The sequence below is a fragment of the Aythya fuligula genome, chromosome 6, assembly GCF_009819795.1.
Source record: "Aythya fuligula isolate bAytFul2 chromosome 6, bAytFul2.pri, whole genome shotgun sequence".
Taxonomy (NCBI): domain Eukaryota; kingdom Metazoa; phylum Chordata; class Aves; order Anseriformes; family Anatidae; genus Aythya; species Aythya fuligula.
This window is the reverse complement of record NC_045564.1, coordinates 7847908-7867109: the sequence shown is the minus strand read 5'-3', so window position 1 is coordinate 7867109 and position 19202 is coordinate 7847908. Positions and strand designations below refer to the sequence as shown.

The 19202-nt window shown below is 41.8% G+C and overlaps 1 protein-coding gene across 7 annotated transcripts in view; it reads left to right on the top strand.

The window, feature by feature from the left end:
- The window catches only part of IKZF2 (IKAROS family zinc finger 2), a 106702-nt gene extending 102875 nt beyond the window's left edge, over window positions 1-3827 (top strand). For all 7 annotated transcript variants that reach the window (XM_032190201.1, XM_032190198.1, XM_032190200.1 and 4 more), the window contains one exon: window positions 2979-3827. In XM_032190201.1, the coding sequence (XP_032046092.1) occupies window positions 2979-3703 (725 nt within the window). In that variant the 3' untranslated portion in view covers window positions 3704-3827. The remainder of the gene's footprint in view (window positions 1-2978) is intronic.
- The last annotated feature ends 15375 nt before the right edge of the window (window positions 3828-19202 follow it).

Genomic DNA, 19202 nt, shown 5'->3' with positions numbered 1-19202 from the left:
TCAGAACAGATGAAGATCAACCTGCTTCAGAGTTGGTCAGCTTCTAGTTAATGGGGGTCAGGAAGAAATGTACCCAGTGGTAAATTCTGTATCTGATTTCTCCAAGGTTTCTTACAGCTTTATCCAAAGTTTCTGACACTGCAGTTGCTGTAGATACTTGACAAAATGGACTGCAGGTACACAGGACAGATGTGTCTGTATTCCTTGATCTAGCTTGCCGTATCTGTTTTGTGGGGTATTTTTTTGGATGTCATACGGTAAGATGACCACAGTGGAGAATTTCTTCTTCCATTTCAGTAATGTAGGATAAGGATGCGTAGAATTTGAGCATTGTTTTGAAGAAATTAAAAATGATGAATCTGATTAGTTAGTTTTAAGTCCAGCTTTGGCTGAAGAGGAGCTGAAATAGAAAACCATGTTGGATTGGTTTGCTAATGTTTCTTCTGAGCTCTCTGTTTTATGCCCCCTTCTCTCCATGTTAGCATTTATTTTACTGTTGTGTGTCACATGCCATTTTTAAGGCTCTGACATCTTTGAAGCATAATTAAAGGAATGAATAATTCAGATCACTGGCAACTTACTATTTTCTCTACTCTGCTGTCTGGTGGAGTTGCTAAATATGGAAGGTAAAAGGAATCAAAATAAGGTCTGCATTGTTCATCCAACTTGCCCGTAAAGGACAGGTGCTATTTCTTGATCTATCTAGCTTACAAAAGACTGACAGCATGTTTGGAGACTGGATTGGACCCTTTTTCACCAGATCCAATTACCTATTCATCACAGGAGCGATACAGTTGGCCTGAGTGGGTGTCAGAGTGCAGCAGCCTCTTCCATTTCCTTTTCTTTCTCTCACTGTGCCGGAGGCATCCCACATCTCCTGCAACTCTCCTCCAGCCACACTTTGGCCCTACCTGGGAAGCAGCTGCTCCCTTTTGAGTGGGGCTGTACCCACCTCCCATTAAAGAGTCACCCAGCCTATCTGTGGCAGGACAGCCGCAACTGACAGCAAGACAGAAATGCTAAAAGGGGATGTTGGATTACAGGAATCACCCTTAAGTCACATTAGATAACAAAGGCCATCACTGCAATACTGTATGGTTCTTCCTTCCCTATTTTTCTCCAAATGTCTAATGTGCAACAAAGGAATGGTTTTCTATGTTATGCTTGCTTTCATTGAGCTATAAGTGTAACACAGCTGGCTGTAGGGAACTATAATGAGATATACAAACATGGTCCCTAATCAGAAGCACATGAACAGTGCTGCCAGAGAGTAGGAATATTCACGTGCCTCACTTTAAACTTGCATTTAATTACCTTGCTAATCAGGGCTGAGTTCCCAAGCAAAAGTGATGCATCATCTCCAAGGATAACCTGATTGTTCCATGGGTAATGTGAAATTATTTCCCTCTTCATGCATCACTTTAAGATAAGCCATACTAAATGGGATGAATTATTATAGTCAAAAATAAAATGCTGAATGATAGCTATGTTGAAATGTACTAATGCTATTTGGAAGAGATTTGGGATTACAGTTCTGTTTCTGTCTTATGTTGGTTTATACACATTTTGTTCCAAGCAATTTTGGCAAAAGGTAACACAAGATTTTTGAGTTTTTGTAATGCTTGGATAGCCAAACCCATTGTATGTAGTGACTCCCTGAATTGATTAGCTTACACTATTGAAGAATAGTGTGCTCTTATGTTCCAAGGAACCAAAAAGTAACAAAGGCAATGAAAATCCACCAAAATTATTTATCAGACTTGTAAAATCAGTTTCAAAAATTAACTCTTAACAATTAACTAATATTAATGCGTGAACATGTGAGTGTGTATATCTTTTTTGCATGCAGTAAGCATATAATCTTTTATATTTAGTTAAGAAGAGCTGTTAAATGAACTTTCCTTGTACTAACTAACACACTAAAGCCATCACTGGAAAAGCAGTGCTGCTAAGCTGAGCCCTGATGTAAGTAGCTGTGATTTTGTAACTTCAAAGGAGATCTGCCATACACAACGTGCCCTGTGACTAGCATAATTTACCAGTTTGTGGTTCTGGTTTTGTTATCTGTAACGCCATTGATTTTAAAAGGCTACAAAGATTTAAATTTGGATTCACATAGTAATGAATCAGCCAGCTTTCATCATCATTATATATTTATTTATCCGATGTCAATGAAAGATGCTTTTGCCTTTTACTAAATGAAACTAAGCTGTACATGTGGTTTCTCTATTCTGCTTTCCTGCCTAGACAGCCACTTGAACGTTTTTTTTTTTGTCCTTTTCTTCATCCCCAAATGCTGGTGAAGGCTTTGTTTCTTGTTTTGAGGGGATGAGCTGCAAAAATGCTTTACCCTGAACGCAAGATGTCAGGTGATCACATTATTTGCTGCATTCTGTCACCAAGTGTAGTCACATTTTAATATTGTTTTTCTGTTGGATGAAGGATTTACATAACTGTGGCTCTAAAGCTGTTAGGTCCCCACCTTACCAGCCCTCAGTAGCTGTTGCTTAAACTTGTGATTATGCAGCCCTGATGTAAGGTAGGTATGAGGCACTGTAGAGTTGGGGGGGCAGGTGTTACTGCCTCCTTTAATTTGGGGAGAGTATGTCTAAAGGTATCAACTGGTAAAGCTTCATTGACTTCAGCATTACAATCCCATTTTCTCCCTGTTCACATGTGTTTTCTAACTGGAAGCGTGAGCACAGGGAGGCCTACTGGAAGGTTTGGAAGCGGTCTGGAGGTCACTGCAGCTGCTTGCTTCACCCAGAATAACAATAAAGCTGTAGGTGGTGGTGCTGTTTTACCCATCTCAAGACAGAAACTTTGTACGAGCTCTGTTAACAAGAAGGAGGCAAATTTTGGGCTCTGGAATGAATTCTACTTCAAGCCAGGTGTTTCTGTCCCTCCCCACCCCTTGTACAGTAAAACCGTGGAGCGATTGCATTGATGTTTCTCACTGGTTTGCTCTTGTCCCTTAGGTGAAAAGCTCATGAGATTTGGCTATCCAGATATTCACTTTGATATGAACCTACCCTATGAGAAGGAGGCTGAGCTGATGCAGTCTCACATGATGGACCAAGCCATCAACAATGCAATCACCTACCTTGGAGCTGAGGCACTTCACCCCCTGATGCAGCACACACCAAGCACAATTGCAGAGGTGGCCCCGGTCATCAGCTCGGCTTACGCTCAGGTCTATCATCCGAACAGGATAGAAAGGCCCATCAGCAGGGAAACAGCTGACAGTCACGAGAACAACATGGATGGCCCGATCTCCCTCATCAGACCAAAGAGTCGAACCCAGGATAGAGAGGGCTCCCCCAGCAATAGCTGCCTGGATTCTACTGACTCAGAGAGCAGCCACGAAGACCGCCAGTCCTACCAAGGAAACTCTGCCTTAAATCCCAAGAGGAAGCCAAGCCCGGCTTATATGAAGGAGGACGCCAAGGCTTTGGATGCCACCAAAGCTTCTAAGGGCTCTTTAAAGGATATCTACAAGGTCATCAATGGAGAAGGGGAGCAGATTAGGGCTTTCAAATGTGAGCACTGTCGCGTTCTTTTCCTGGACCATGTCATGTACACCATCCACATGGGCTGCCACGGCTACCGGGACCCGCTAGAGTGCAACATCTGTGGCTACCGAAGCCAGGACCGCTATGAGTTCTCGTCGCACATTGTCCGAGGGGAGCACACATTCCACTAGGCCTTCTCATCCAAAGGGGACTCTTATGAAGTAGAAGAACTGCACATGAAGAAATACTGCACTTACAATCCCACTTTTCCTCAGACATTGATGCGCCTATTTTGTTGTTGTTGCTGTTGTTGTTGTTGCTGTTGTTTAATTATTATTATTAACCTTTTTTTTTTTTTTTTTTTTTTGTGGACCCAACCTCATTTGCTCTGCCCAGCTTAAGAATGGAAAGAAGGAAGGGAAGGGATAAAAGAAGGGTTTGTTGTTGCTGTCACTTCTTGGTGAGTGACCTGACTTGCTTTCTGTGGGAGTTGAAAGGCAGTCTGTTTCTGTCTCGATCAGCTGTATATCATGTCCTATTTTGGGATGTTGCTCAACCCTGCTAGGTGCTTTAAAGTCACGATGAGTTGCCACTCATTTATAATTTCAGACAAATAGGTAGAAACATTTCAGAGGAGAGCCTTTTTCAAATGTGCAGATACGGTGGGGGGTTTGGTGGTTGGAGAAGACTGGGGGATCTTTATTCTACAGAATGAACAATTGCATTTAAAGCAAAACTGTTTAGGGATTTAGGAGCACGAATCAAAGTCAATATTCTTTTCAAAATTACTTTCTAGGGTGAGCTGCTTTTCTGGGTTCAGTGTGTATTGCCCCTCTAGAAGGTATAGAAAAAAAAAAAAAGAAAAAAAAAAAAGAAATGTATGTCTTAACACTGTACCACGTAACAGCAGTTTAGTTTCATAAGTCCTGAGGGCCTTCTGTGGTAAGTCTGAGGCTCTGTACTTTTATTTTCCTTAACTTATGAAGCACCTTTTTTAGAATTGTTGATTTGCCATTACTCCATGCCTATGTGTTGACTCACTGGCTTCTTAGAGACCCTTGGGAGCCTTACATATTTAGTTGCACCCTATGGTTTAAGAAATATCATTTGCAAATAACATTTAAAGTTGCTTCTAGGACAGTAAGTGGCCTAGGAGTAGGCGAGGGAATCTGTAGTTTACTCAAGAGGTTCTGCTGCTCTTCTAAAATAATTTTGTTTTAAAATTACAGATTTTAAAATGACAAAAGTACTGGTAGCAAAGTGTTCTTTAAATATAATTATATATCTATATATACCTGTATAAATACTTTCTCATTCTATTATCACAGTGTTAACCTCTTGGCAACAGCCTAAACTTGAGACTTGCAGCTGAGAAAACGCTAGGAGTCAGATTGTCAGCCAGCATTAATCCTCTTAGCTCCATTGAATTTAATGGAACTAACCCAACTATTTCAGCTACGTCAAGGTCTGAGCCTCGATCGTTTTGTTTTTTTTCCTCTTGTTGACATCTTATTTGCTGAAACAGTGATTTCCCTTTGTTTTCTTGTCATCAATTTTTCTTTAATTTAGGGGTGAAAGTGCAGGTTTTGCTAGATAGCCTTTCCTCCTGGAGAGCCCACAAGCCTTGCAAACAAACAGATCTCATATGAACTTCCCTACTTCTTTAGAAATTGATGCATGGAGATATGCAGGTGCTGTGCTTTTGATTTCAATTCACAGACTTCATTTTTATTTATAATTTATTAATTTCGCTGTAGAGAAAACAAATAAAGAAACAAACTCCAGAGCAATTCCTTGAGCTACAGACTGGACAAGAAAAGAAAAAAAAAAAAAAAAAAAAAGAAAAACAACCAATCTGTTTTGTTTCCTTTCTTTCTCTCCCAAAAAGTAGCAAAGCCAGCAACCACCCAAGTTGCAGGTTGCAGCAGTAAAAACTGGGCTTAAACCTACGTGACAGATTGCCATTGCAACCCAACTGTTTGTACCAATCACAATTGAAATGTTGTTGTTTGGCAACAAGAGCGCAGCTTGAGAATGGAAAGAAATGCATGGGTTTAACCCCCTCCATGCAAGTAGTCCCCATGCACTTGGCGAGACCTTTTCCAAAGTATGAAGTTACTAAAGTATAAAAGAAGAGAGCAAGATCAGGCCATAATGAGTTCCCATCTGCTCGCTTCAATCTGCATACGCTATGCACATGCCAGTTTGCTGTTTGTTTTGAGGGTACTGGGTTTTTTCTTCTCTTCCTAGACCTGGAGCGTTTGAAAGTAAGGAGCTGAGTGGTATCGATTGAAATCTTTTTATGGTGACATTCTTGGCAGCTCGAACCTGTGTTTAGAAAGGATACAGTAGATCATGGCCAGATTACCTGATGACTGCTTCCCAGCACTGAAATGCTATTAAGTAGGAGCTGGTAAAGTCTTGCAGTAGCCTATTAATTATAATACAATATGGAGAGAAATGTCATCTTGTGTAATGTGAGAGCTATCAAGGCTGGGAATATACGGGCTTTGGAGAGACAGATTTAAAGACCTATTCCCAACATTGTTCTTAATGTCGTTGGGTTCCTCCCCCTCCTTCTTTCTTCTTTCTAATGCAGAGGAAACTCAGGCAAACTAACCCCCAGCCCTTTCTCCTTTTCTTGCACTTGGTGTAACCGAAGGAGATTGTGCAGGAGAAAAAGGGGTACGAGCTGGAGGGCAGCGCTTAGGTTTTGTATGGGTGATTGTCTAGAGCTAGGAAGGTTGGCTTAAGAGGTGGCTGGCTGCGTTCTGCATCATCCTGGTTGGAAATCAAAAAAAAAAAAGGGGGTTGCTTTTACAGCGTGTCACAAAACAAGGGCTGGGGAGAGGGAAGGTGGTTGCGACTTCTTCCGAGGCAGCAAGGGTTTTCTAAGAACCATGTGCAAAGGGAAAGGTGTTGGGCTTGAAGGTCACTGGGCTTGCATGGAACTCCAGATAGCCCCATGTATGTGCGAGAGCAAAGGGTGGCCAAGAATCACTTTCAGTCTCGGGGGGTAACAGTCCATTCTTCCCTCTGGTAGTGGAAAGAACAAGCTTTGGTTTCTTGGAATAGCTAGCACTAGGGAGAAAGTGTTTAAAAAAAAAAGCCTATGTATGGAAAACCAGAGGAACAGGGAAAGGAGGAGCATTGTTTGTGTATCCACAAATAAGTTGACTGTGATTATACCCACAGTTTGTGAGTGTGCACTTTCAGTCGCTGATGATTCATTGATACCTCCTGCAGTGTATATGCTGGAGATGTTTAAAAGATGAGACAGGGAGGCTCGGTGGTTTTGTAGCTGGCTTCAGTCAAGCCCAACTTCTTGTTCCAGTGGCAGCACTCAAGATCGGTTTGTGAGCAGTGCCCTGTCCTAGTATCACGGAAATAGAGGACGGGAGACACAGTGGGGAGGGCACTCACTGTTTGTCGCCTTCCAAAAGCTATATTTTTTAGAGAGCAAGAAGCTGAATGGTTGCATTAATTTCTAGTATCAGTGTCCTTTTCTTAGGGTTTTCTTAGGGCTCACTGAAGTTTTTCATCCTAGAACTAGGGAAGGAAGAAAGACTAAATTCCAGTTGAAGTTTTGAACCAAGCTTTCAACTAGTATATCTAGTATATATTTTTAGCATTGAGTTCCCACTTGGCATTTTTGTTGGGAGAGAGGAGTAGGGAAAAAAAGGCAGTCCTCAGTTCTTCAAAATCAGGTGCCTAGTTGATCTAGGTAAAATTAATAGAGTTTTGTATAAATCACTTTGCCCCTACATGGGCGTGTGCAAATTTGGGGCCTTTGAGTTGGTGTTTTTTTTTTTGTTGTTTTGTTTCTTGCTCGTTCTCTGCACTTTGCTAAGAAAAGCTCTTGAGTTTTGTCAAATCCATTAGTCAAAGTGTACTAGGAATTCGAGTAGATAAGCCTTGGCTGCAGATCCATTTGTTCTAAGTATTTGGTGCTTGAAATCAAACCTGGCTGATTTTTACTGGACTCTCTTGAAATTCTTGGAATTGGGTTTCCAGTTAAAAACATGCATTTGCAAATTTAGAATTGGCTTCCTGCAAACATTCCCCATTTTCATTATATAAAAAAAAAAGTCATTTCTGCAAACATCCCTGCCAGTAAACCCTTTCACTTCTTTTTACATCCAAAATGGCAAGATTCTGACTCAATTTAGAGTAGTACAAGCCTATTAATTTAAATAGAAGTGTGCCTGCTTATTCTCTTCTTGATATGATCCATGTTCTTGGAGCAAAGGGCATTATCTATATATCTGCTGTTATGGCCGATGAATTTTACAGCCACCTTTCTTTGCAATCAGTTAGGAGTGCACATCAAAATATATAGCGTTTTTCAGGAAAGCCAGCTCTTTACTCAGTAACTTATGAGATTAAAACAATTTTTTTCTCCTTAAAAAGTGCTTCCATCTATGAAGTGATGTGAAAGGTGTCTAGGCATTAACCTCTATTGGTCTGTATTAGAGAGAAAGAATCTAAATTGGCCTTTTTTTTTTTTTCTTTTTTTTTTTTTTTTTTTTTTGGTGGTGGTAGTTTCTGTGGTCTGAGAGGACAGCTCACATGATAGCCACGTGGAAATAAAGTATATTTACTTAAAAGTGAAGAAACTCTCAATTTTAAAGAGTTTCAAAATTTCTCTGTTTACAAGGGTGTTCTTAAATTGCAGCTGTCAGGCAGAGGAGGAGGCCATGAATTCAACCAAACCCTTCAAAAATGATCTTTAATAGGATATTATTACTGTTGTCTGGGTCCTGAGCTGTTATTTCAGGGTTTTTTTTGTTTGTTTTTTTGTTTTTTTTTTTCATACTTGAGAATACACTGAAAGAAGCCAGAAAACAATCTTTCCTCCCGAGAGAAACTTTGGAGACAATTTAGGGAAAGGTGCATATTTCAGCCAAGGACAGGAGCAGCAGTAATAAGGTTCCTTCACTAGATGATACTCCTTTACTTACCTGTTTCTGTGCATTATATTATAATGAGGGAGAAGGGAGTCTGCACTGTTACCTGAATCACCTAAACTCGAGGTTTTTAGGAAAAGTGTGATGAAATTGGCTTTGGCGCTAGAAATGTGCATGTTAGCTCAGCTTAGTGTCCTTTCAGAACAAAGGTGGATGGTAGCGATGGCGTGCGGTCAAGAGCAGCTGGAGATTTTGAGAAAGTATATTTATATATATGGTATCGTATAATTAGATATATGCTTTATTGTATATGTGCCTTTTTCTAATGCATTTTGAAAGTTCATGATGTCATTCGTGATATCTTTCCCTGCCCTTTCAGAATGCACAACAAAAACCAACCCAAAGTAAAAATCCCTTCTTGTACGACACGGCAAGGCAGATCCCGGTCCCCCCCCGCACCCTTTTTTGCAGCTCAGCTGGGAGGGAAGGCTGTCTTAGTATTTAGCTATGAGATTTCCTGCAGAAAGCTGGCGTTAGGAGTGGGAAGGGCTGGCATTGCCCTAGCAAAGTGCATTCCAGCCAGAGCTGGTCTCGGCGCTGGTCCCAACCAACGCAGCGTTGGACTTTGCTTGACTGTGACGCCGCCTGAATCATTGACATGGAGCAAAGAGAAACCCGCCGGGGGGTGATGTTGTGGGGCAGGTTCACCTCTGAGGCTGGGGTGAGCTCGTTCTCCTCTGCGGGGCTTTATTAGCTGGCACACTTGGGTGAAAAGTGCAGTATTGTTTTGGTACTTTCCTGGCAGGCTGGTGACCTACTTTCAGGTCTGGTTATTTACCCTACACGGGTGCAGCATCTGAGGGTGCGGGCAGGGGAGGAGGTCCGGTCCCCAGCGCATCTCCCACGGGGTCCAAGCCACCCACCATCCCTCTGGGCTTGGGGTCACGGCAGCCACAGTGAGGACATGGGAGCAGGAACCAGGAAATAGGTAGAGAGGAGGCAGAACTTGCTTGACAACAGATGTGTTCCCATTCATCCCATTAAGAATTGTGCTGAAGGATAGGACAAGGAGAACATTACTGGTTTCTATTCTAGGCTCAAACAACAACATTCCCACTTACTCCAGTTCACTTCCAGCCCTCGGAAAGGTGGTTACTGGTCTCACGTGGATCCCCGTCTGGGAGTACAGCTGTCCATGCACCCCCATGCTCTAAAAAGTTAAGATAAAAATCATGGGACTTCATTGATGGGAGGATAGCAGCAACCATTTCAGCAAAGATGTACCCTGCTGTAGTAAATCCCAATATTATTTGCAATTAAAAAAAAAATACTATGGTGTATTCACTAGCAGTACGTGAAGTATTTTACAGAGTGAATGATGATGAAGTTAATCAGATCATGTCTTGAGGGTGTTGTGTTACATGTTCTCCACTGGGAGAAGGGCAGCAGCTTGACCCAAAGCTTGCTGAAGGCGGCCGACGTTTCCTTCCTGCAGCAGCCATTTGACTCAGCCCACTGCGCCAAGCAAGTACAGGAGCACGCCATGAGCCCCATGTGGACCCTTTCGATTCAGTTTTGAAGTGCATGGCAGCTTTACCATTAACCAAGTGCTTAATTTGTTAAATCAGGGCCTTACTTGCTCCGTGGTACAGCATGGCAAGGTCCAAGGTTGATAGCACTTGGCAGTGGGGTTCGGCGGTGAGCATGGATTCACGTGCGTTGGTGTAGCAGCCTTAATCCCTCGTGCTTGGCGGTATGTGCGTACCAGTAGCCTGTAGTCTGTATTATCCATCAAGGGTAAAATACGGGAGCCTCCTGCGAGGCAGAGGGGACAGCATGACTCCACTGTTGGCACAAAGAGGCCAGTTGGCAGTAAATTGGGCCATTTAGTTTTACCTCAAGTGACATGGAATAAGAAAAGCTTCTTGAAGGGGTAGAGGTCACTGAATCCCCGACTATGCACTTACTGGGATTTGACATTACTTACTGGAAATGGATGTTCGCTTCTGAACACGCTGTAACAAGGGAAGGACTTCTGGTTATTTTTTGTAGTAGTTCAGATTCTGAAACTGTGATCAATTCTTTGACTAATTGTCAAGTGTTCTCAGAGCTTGAACGTGTTCACTTCCTCTGTCATGTAGCAGTTTCCTCCGGTTTCCAATTGTTTTCTCTTTCTCCCCCTTTTCCTTCTCTTAGCTTTAAGTCTGGGCCTGCTCTTATCTCCTGTAGCTTTGGGCTGTCTAGGGTTTTTTGTTTTTTGGGGGTTTTTTGTTCATTGGCTGTACAGTCTGTTTACATATTTTTGTACTCAAGTGTAGTTTTATATTAAAAACAGGAAAAAGAAAAAAAGATAGTTGATTTGAGAAAAAAATATTAAGGTACGTACTCTTTGTAACACTTTAAAGACCTAGGGTACCTTCAGAGATGACTCCACAGTGATGTAATTATAATACTGTATATTTGCCTTTTTAGTTGGTTTTATTTTCTGGTTGTATTTTTTTTTCCTAAAATGTATATCTTTTTATGAGAAACTGGAAACTTTTAATGCAAATGTTTAGAAAGATTTAAAAATTGTAAAGTTAAAAAAAAAAAAAAAAGTCATATAACTTTTTTTTCCTGTTGGAAGAAAATGCTTTAAAAAGTTTTACTACTGTTGTATTCCAGGGTGGGGGTTACCGACCCCAAATTTCCTTCGTATGCTTCATTCTTGGATCTTGCTTTCTAAAGATGCTCATTGCAGACATGGATGATTTGCTTACATTAGTTTAAAAAAAAAAAAAAAAAAAAAGACAAAACCACCTTTTGGGGTTATCTTTCTGTTCAAGTGCAATACTTTCCCTGACGTCTTATTAATGTATGAGGGTTTATTTTCTCTTTCCTCAGTCAATACAAATCATTGAAATGAAATTCTGTATCTTAAATACATTCAAAGATAAGCATCAAGTAACCATGTAAATTAAGATTGACTGACAAAAGGTGAGAAACTGTAAGTTAAGGCTAAAGCCCAGACCTTAACTCTGGCTTTTATTTGACATTGAAACACATCCAGTGGTCTGAAATAAGGACAAATGTGTTCTTGCCTCTTCCTTCATTTTCTTTTGTAATTGCAGCTTTCTTTTTTTTTTTTTTTTTTTTTTTCCCTCTTAAATAAGCACTTAATATTGATGTTTATTGAAAATAACAAAAAATAAAAAGATCGGTTGGTCTGATCCAAAACCCACTCAGTGGAGACTCTTGTGACTTTGATGATGGATTTTGGATTAGGCCTAAGCTCTTAGCTAGGGCAAAACTGCCATTTACTCTGATGGGAGAGATTTGCCCGCGTAAGAATTACAGGACTCGTGTCCTTTATCTACCTGAGAGACCAGAAAAGCTTCTTTAGAGTTGTCCTTGTCTTATATACGTTTAGATGGGACTTGTTTTACATATCATACATATTTATATATAGTGTATTTTTAATGCCTTTTTTTTCCACCCCAGTAGACTGAAACCGCTGTTCTGTAAATATGTATCTAGGTACGTAATAAAAATCCCATTGAGATTCTTTGAAAGGCAGTTACTGCGCATGCACAGTGGCCACTTTTGTCTTCTAAATTTCTATTTAAGATATTTCTTTTTTAATAACAGCAAAGGTGAGGAGACTATATCCCATTCTGACAGATTGCCAAAATAATTTCCCAGATTGGACTGTTTGAGTTCAAGTAGAAAAATGTATTCAGTGGGTGACTGTCGCAGTTGCCCGCGGGGTCACACTCCTAGGGCCAAATTCGGGCAACCTCCCGCAGGTTGTTCAGGTCCTCCCGCGAACGGGGACCGCACTGAAGCAGTGGGATCGTAGCAAAGCATGTGAGACCTTGTGAGCACTATTTCAGGCTGTCAGGTCTTGACCTGTTTGTCAGCATCTTCGTGACTCGTGCGGGGATGCACTCTGCCCACTCTAGTGCCGAACTGGACATCGGTCATTTTCTGGAGCAGGATAAGATTTGGTGAGTAATCTGGCAAATGAAAAACAACACAAAAAAAAAAAAAGTTTTCTCCCAGGTTATGATTTTTAGTTCTGCAACAGATGTTCTGAACTCAAATTGAGGAATCTAAAAGAATAAAAATCCGACTTTATTCCAAAACCCTTGGAACGTGCTGTTAAATTGGAGTTCAGAAACAATCACAGTGGTGCATGTGAGCAACCCCAATGTAAACCTGCATCCCCCTGCTAAAGAGTTTTGCCGCTGTAGACTGAACTATGGGACTTGTTATTTTTTTCTCCTTAGCGTACATGCATACATATGGTTCCACATCTGTATGTGTGTACTCTGTACATGTGTGAGTGTTGTACAGCCATGTGAGAGTGTGAGTCTGTATGTGTGTATAAATAAAAAAAAAGCTGCAGAAACTTTGTAATACTTTGTGAAAAGGATTATATTATAAAGGTTTGTACTGTCTTGAGTGCACAGCTACTGGAATAAATGTAGGGAATCTCAGGAACAAGCATATAATTTGTCCAAGAATTATTTCTTCTCAGAAGTGTAAGTGCAGTTTTTAATTCTGTATATTATTTAATATTTTACCAATAAAAATAAACTTCTGACATGAAAGGGTTTTCCATTCAAGCTTTCTGGAAACATTGGTGTATGCATACATTTTTCTTTCGTACAGCAGGAACCGTGAGTGGTAATTTTGCACCTCGGAGGAATCACATTTCTACCTCGTAACAAATCCTATTAACTACCTAGAGAGGCTGAACGAGTTATGAGTTGGGGTTATGAGTATGCATTAGGAGGCTGAGGAATGGGGCCAAGATCCACTTTAAGAGTATGTTGAGATTTAGGATCTTTCCACCAGCTGAGCACATCAAGTTTTTCAGCATGAGTTAGAGTAGTATTCCCTCTAAGGTACTGTTACGTGAAATGGTGGCATCAGGTACCTGCCTCTTGGTCCACCCTGGTTTTGAAATAAATTAGTGGCCTGAGGTCCAACTTGTGCTGAAAAGTGCTCAGATCACGTAGGCAATGACTTTGACCCCTTCCCTCAGCTTGGGTTTTTGGCTGAGTTCCCCTGTGCCGTGTCCAGGGGTGATCTTAGCCGTATGGATTTATGGGGTAGTTCACATTGCCCAACTCATTCTTTCTTTCGTAACACAGCCATCAATCTGGTGGTGTTCATGGCTTAAAGGGAGGGGAAAAAGAAAAAAAGAAGAAAAAAAAAAAAACACTCCAGAATAAAAAGAAGATCTCATGAAGCTTCTGAAGTTGTGTTGTTTGTTTTAAGAATTGTAAATTCTTGGTTAAAGATTAACCAGCCTCTCCCTGGTAATAAAAGTGTTCATCATTGACGTGAGAATGGAAACTCCTTCAGATATCATCTGAATAAAACTTAATCTTTCTTTAAGTTGCTTGATGTATGTTGTTTCTGAGGAATGCCTCTGCTTGCCGGGCAGAAATTCCCATTTTGCTTCACTCGGGAGTGCCAGCTCACTGGTTTTGCTACAGAAAGACCCAAGATTGAGCTAACGTGACAATCCAATTATTTAAAGTGTAGACAAGACATCGGGTCGTGCTGTAAAGTTTTAAGACTGAAAAGACGGACTTGACCCACTTGAGGTCCTGCCGTAAGACTTACTGCAGATGGTGGTGATCTTTTCCTTGACTTCAGACTCTTCAGAGAAGATTCAAAGACAAGGAGGGGAGCCATAGGCAGAAGCTAAATGAGCCATAATTATTAGGGCTACCAAGCTGTTTGTCTGCAGGAGTAAGGTTCTGTGCATGGTGTGGGTACAAGTCACACAAAGGTGTACTATTGCCTGTGTCTCAAGATCACCCTTCAAGCTAAGGGCAATCTCACTCATTTGGCTCTATTTAGGCAACAGGAAATCATGCATAATCCTTTCCCTGTAGTACTTTTGCTGGAAAAGCCCTTGTTCTATTGAAAATAGCCCTTTCCTGCTTTATTAGCAGCCAGTGTCTGCATGTTCTGCAATTACCAAGCCTTAATTTGGTGTAGGTGAGGCAGTTTCAAAATATTTCATGGTTTTCTGTGCGTCCTCTTTACTGGATCAGATGCTGCAGGTTAGAAGACCTGCTGTGACTGCATCATCACCCTCTGTTCATTGACTGGGCCAGCCTAGTAGTGAGGTAAGCAGTGTGTTTCTGACCCACGTGTCCAGCACGCTGGGATTAAGCTCAAATTCACCTTGTCACCAAGAGGCAGTGACGGCCCAAGTGAGTTTTGACACGTGCCTTCTGCAGCTTTACTGAAGCCAGTATCATCTCCCTGGTTAATAAATATCATGTTCCTGGCTTTCCCCTCGATAGCTCTAATATCTCCAGTTTTATGCAGTACTTTCAAGAAATTACTGAAGCTCTATCTGAGGGTGAATTTGTGTTCTTAGAAACGGGTGAATCAAAGCTGGCTTTCTCCATCTCTGTGCCTGACTGTGCGATCCCAGCCCTCCAGTGAATCACTCCCCGCTAAGACACAACGGTGCAGGAGCGGCAGGCCCTACAAATCGCATTATGAAACTCACAATAATTGAGGGGCTAAAAATAATTTTTGCTCAGATTGCACTTTGAATGTGCTTGATGTTTTTTTATTATTTCTTTTTAGTCAATCCTAATGTAGTTAGTCCTCAGTAAACTCAGCTCTACCCTCCTGCCCTTCGGTGCTTATTTTTGTCTCTCTTGGTGCATCGCATAAGCATGGCATAATTTCCAGCATGCAGTTATTAGTATTTATTCTTTTTTTTTCACAGCAGAGCACCTTAGGAGCCACAATGACTTCTGGATACGATGAAATGCAAGGTGAAAGGATTACTGTGTAAGTACTTCGGTTGCTTAAAATTTAAGGCTGACAATGAAAGCTCTTTTCAAATGAATATACTCGTGAATTAATAGGCCCGTGTCCTACTAATTCCTGCGACAGAGATTACGGATGGAGTCTCAGAATACATTTCCCAGAGATTTCTGTTAGTAGAGGAATTGAGCCCTTCTAATGAGACGACATGAATGCTCAATATTATCTCATTATTTTTCATTAATCCATGCGCGCCAGCCCGCCTCCACACGCTGTAATTCCACGTTACCACCCGTGTTCACATTAAAATAGGAACAGATTATTCAAGACTCCCACACAAATCGTGAACCTCTATCCCTTCTGAGCTGTTCCTGCAGCCAAGGCCATTCCTGGGACGGAGGAAACCTCTCCGCAGGGCAAGAAAAAGTCCTTAACACCGTCTGCCTGGCACTTGGGCGCTCAAAATCCCATTTCTATTCCTGGCAAATGCTCCCCTCGCATCCAGCATCTGAGCCTGGATGAAGCTGCCCTGTCAAAACTGATTTTTAACAGAAAATTGCTTTTTTTGGTGAATGCCTTCTCTATGGAAAGTGTCTGCTTTTCATAGATTTGGGAGGATTTGGGGATTCTTTTCGCAGGAAGAAAGGCTGAAACTCTAAACCCTCCGAAGGTTTCTGGGTTATTTTGTTTGGTTTCAAGAGGAAATACTTCCCTCCCCTCAGCTGTTTTCATATCAGTTCAAATAATGTTAGGACGCAATTTGCTGCTCTTTCCCATTATTTTTGTTACTTTTCCTGTTTCAGGCTGCCTGTGCCTAGTTTATAGGGTGTGGTAAGGAATGTAAATTATTATTTTCATGTAGGTGTGGTAGCTATTCAGTTGTAAATCCTGTTTTCAATCCTTCTGACTATTTTATTTGTGATCTGTAATATTGATCTGTCTTCAGGGCAGAGAGCACTGCAATCTATCAGGAGCAGGGACTTTTATTCCTTACTAAAATAAAGCATTCAAAGCAGTCCCTGAAATCTATGAGGCTGGGGGTGGGGGGAGATCTTGCTTGAAGCTTTTCTTTTATTTATTTTTTTCCTATTCTTTGAAATGAGTAGAGGAATTTGTTTCTGTGGTTGATTTGTTTTTATCAGTTCATTGCAAAATGTGACTGGACTGCCTTTTCAAATTCGTCTCTGATGGTAGCCTGCCAGTGGCTGTCTCTTGATAACTGACTTTATACATATATATATAAAAAAAAAAAAGCTTTAAGGTTTGCCTTTGGATGTGATTCATGACAGTAAAGAAACAGGGATAACTGAGCTCTGTGCTTGTTACTGGGCTTGAGTAAAGCTGTTGAGATGGTCGTAGTAGACACGTCTGAAGCACCGCTGTATTTTGCATGAACTGCGAAGTGGCAACTTCACAGCCTTTTGTCAGCGATACCTCCAAAGCTCTGACTCTCCAAAATCATCTTTCCTGAGCCGGTCTCATCGCACGAAGTACAAGCTGTTGTGTAAGGCACACTTGGGGGTCAGAAGCTCTCCTGGGGCTGGTGTACAGCACCAGATTCCCGGCTGCTGCAAATCTGCTCTTACTGGAGCTAAGCTGATTTATGCTGTGCGAGCGCTCAGCCCAAGGCTCCGTGAGGTGTGAGTGCTTCTCTGAGCCCTCTGGGCCCTTCTTCAATCATCTGCTTGTCACAGGAACTTCATCTTTCTGCGCGTGTTCTTGTGGATGCGCTCTCATATGTGTATGCTCTTATGCACAGGATATGCACGTGTGTCTGTTCTGGTGACAGCCACTATAGCCACCAAAAGCTGGAGATGGCGTCGGCTTGTGTTAGTGCAGCTTGACTTCTAGCGGTCAGTTCAGTCCACACCTCCGTTTATGGATAAATCCTGGTGTAGATTTTTGTGATCATTGTGGTGTGCTCGTGCCTGAGGTTGTGCCTCGTGTCACTTTTGGCTCTTCCTGATATCTAAATTCAGGTGTCGCGTGGTGTATGTTCCAGACTGGTGGCCACGCTTGCCCATTGTGGCCAGCATGCAATCTACCTGTCCTTGGCAACCTCTGCATCTTGTCGTGCAGCAAAGAGATGCTTAAAAGATGTCAAACATCAGCCTTAGAGAAAAATGCAGGGAAAAAAAAAAAAAAAGGCATTGTGGGCACTTGTCAGTTATAAGTGCATGACCGCAGCAGGTTGTATGACCAAAAGAAGAACGGGGTAACAGCAGAGGCTGGGTCACAAGCCAATGAGCCCACATGGGTTGATTCACTTGCCTGCAGACGAAAGCTGAGCTGCATCTTGCTCTAATGGCTGACCTGACAGCAAGCCAAGTCCTACCAGCCTGAGAAGCTGCTGCTTTTGCTGAAGTGGGAGAAGTGTGTAGTGTTTGGGCAATGGTTGCGTTTCCCAAGCAGTGAATGCACAGTTCAGCTGCCTGCAGGATATAGTGCTGCTTTTGGGCCATGATGAGGCATTTACAGTGCTTTTTCTTGGGAATTATAATTCTCAAGAAAAAGCACTGGAATTTCCCAAGAAATTCCCAAATATCTCCTCATTTTTTGTTCAACTTTTTTCTTTTTCCTCCAGTAAGAAAACAGCAAGTTGTCTGCGGACACTAGAACAGAGCAAGGTTTAAATCAATCCAGGCTGATATTTATATTTGCCTTATGTTAGTTCTTAGAAGGCCTTCAGAGCTAGGTGGTGTACTAGCACCGAACAAAAAATAGGCCCCAGCTAGCACTAAAGGTTTTATAATCTAAGTATAAAAAGAAACCAAGTTCCTTCCCATTTTCAGAAGTCAAAAGATAATTTTGTAATGCTATTCTAAATCCTTTATCTGTTAAAGCATGGATACTTGGCTTGGAAACAGTATGCCAGTGACTGTCCCTCTAACTAACATCTTGCTGCTTCCTGAGACTATACAGAAATACATTATATATATACATAATATATGCAGGTATATACAGAAATACAAAACTATGGAGAAATCTCTTTGTGTTTCCATGAATTACTTTTCAATTCTTGTGTATCAGGGCACCGTGCTTTCAATCACGTGCCACGTGTGTATATTTTAGCTCTAGGCTTTGCCTGAATAACTGCTTTCCAGAACACAACCTTCCTCCTTATAAACGTGACCTACATTTCTGGGCCTTTGGCGCCTGATCTGAAACTGAGATGTGCTGAAGCACGTGTTGGTCAAATGAGTCCCGCTGCCCAACAGATCCGGATGGGTTTGGATAACTGACTTATCCTAGTCTTTATCGTGTTCTCTCAGATCTGTCTCATCTGCGAACGTTGCCAGCTCTATTTCTCCATTTTTGGGTAGATGTTTTGATAAGATATTAAATGATCTGGGTCAAAACCAAAGCTAGATGGGACCCTGCTAGAAACACTGCAGCTGGGTAATGCCCTTTGCAGTTCCTATTGAAAACTCTCAGGTACAGAGAAGGGCTGCCATCCATTTAATACGTGAGAATTGATTTTGCTTTCTCCAGAGGGAGAAAGCGATAACAGTGTTGATAGAATACCATTTTTATGCCGGTCATATCTGCCGGGAAGGAAGTGTTTAAGACGAAGCTGATGTGATGCATCCCGTACAAGACACTTCTGCCACTCTTAGGAGACAAACTTCGGTAACAGGTAAAAGGTGAAGGGCTTTCTGCGTTTGGGACAGACCGAGTTATAAAAGAAAACTTAAGCTCTTAGGGAAGGTATGGTTTTGAAGATAGCATCACTAGCCGGCTCATTCAGCTTCATGTGAAATTCCTGATCTGTTAGTGACCTCTGACTCTCCTCTCCTGCCAAATCCAGGTGAAGGCACTGCTGTGCTTCATTTCACCCCGTGTATTGCTGCATTACCAAGACTACTTTGACACCTGGGCTGCTAGCAGGGGAACCTTGGCTGTTGCTTCAGGCTGACCTGTGCAAGCCTAAGCTAGGCTAAATGAGTCGCAGAAGACCTCTGGTGTGATTTTGTCTTCAGTCACTTGCCCCATTGCT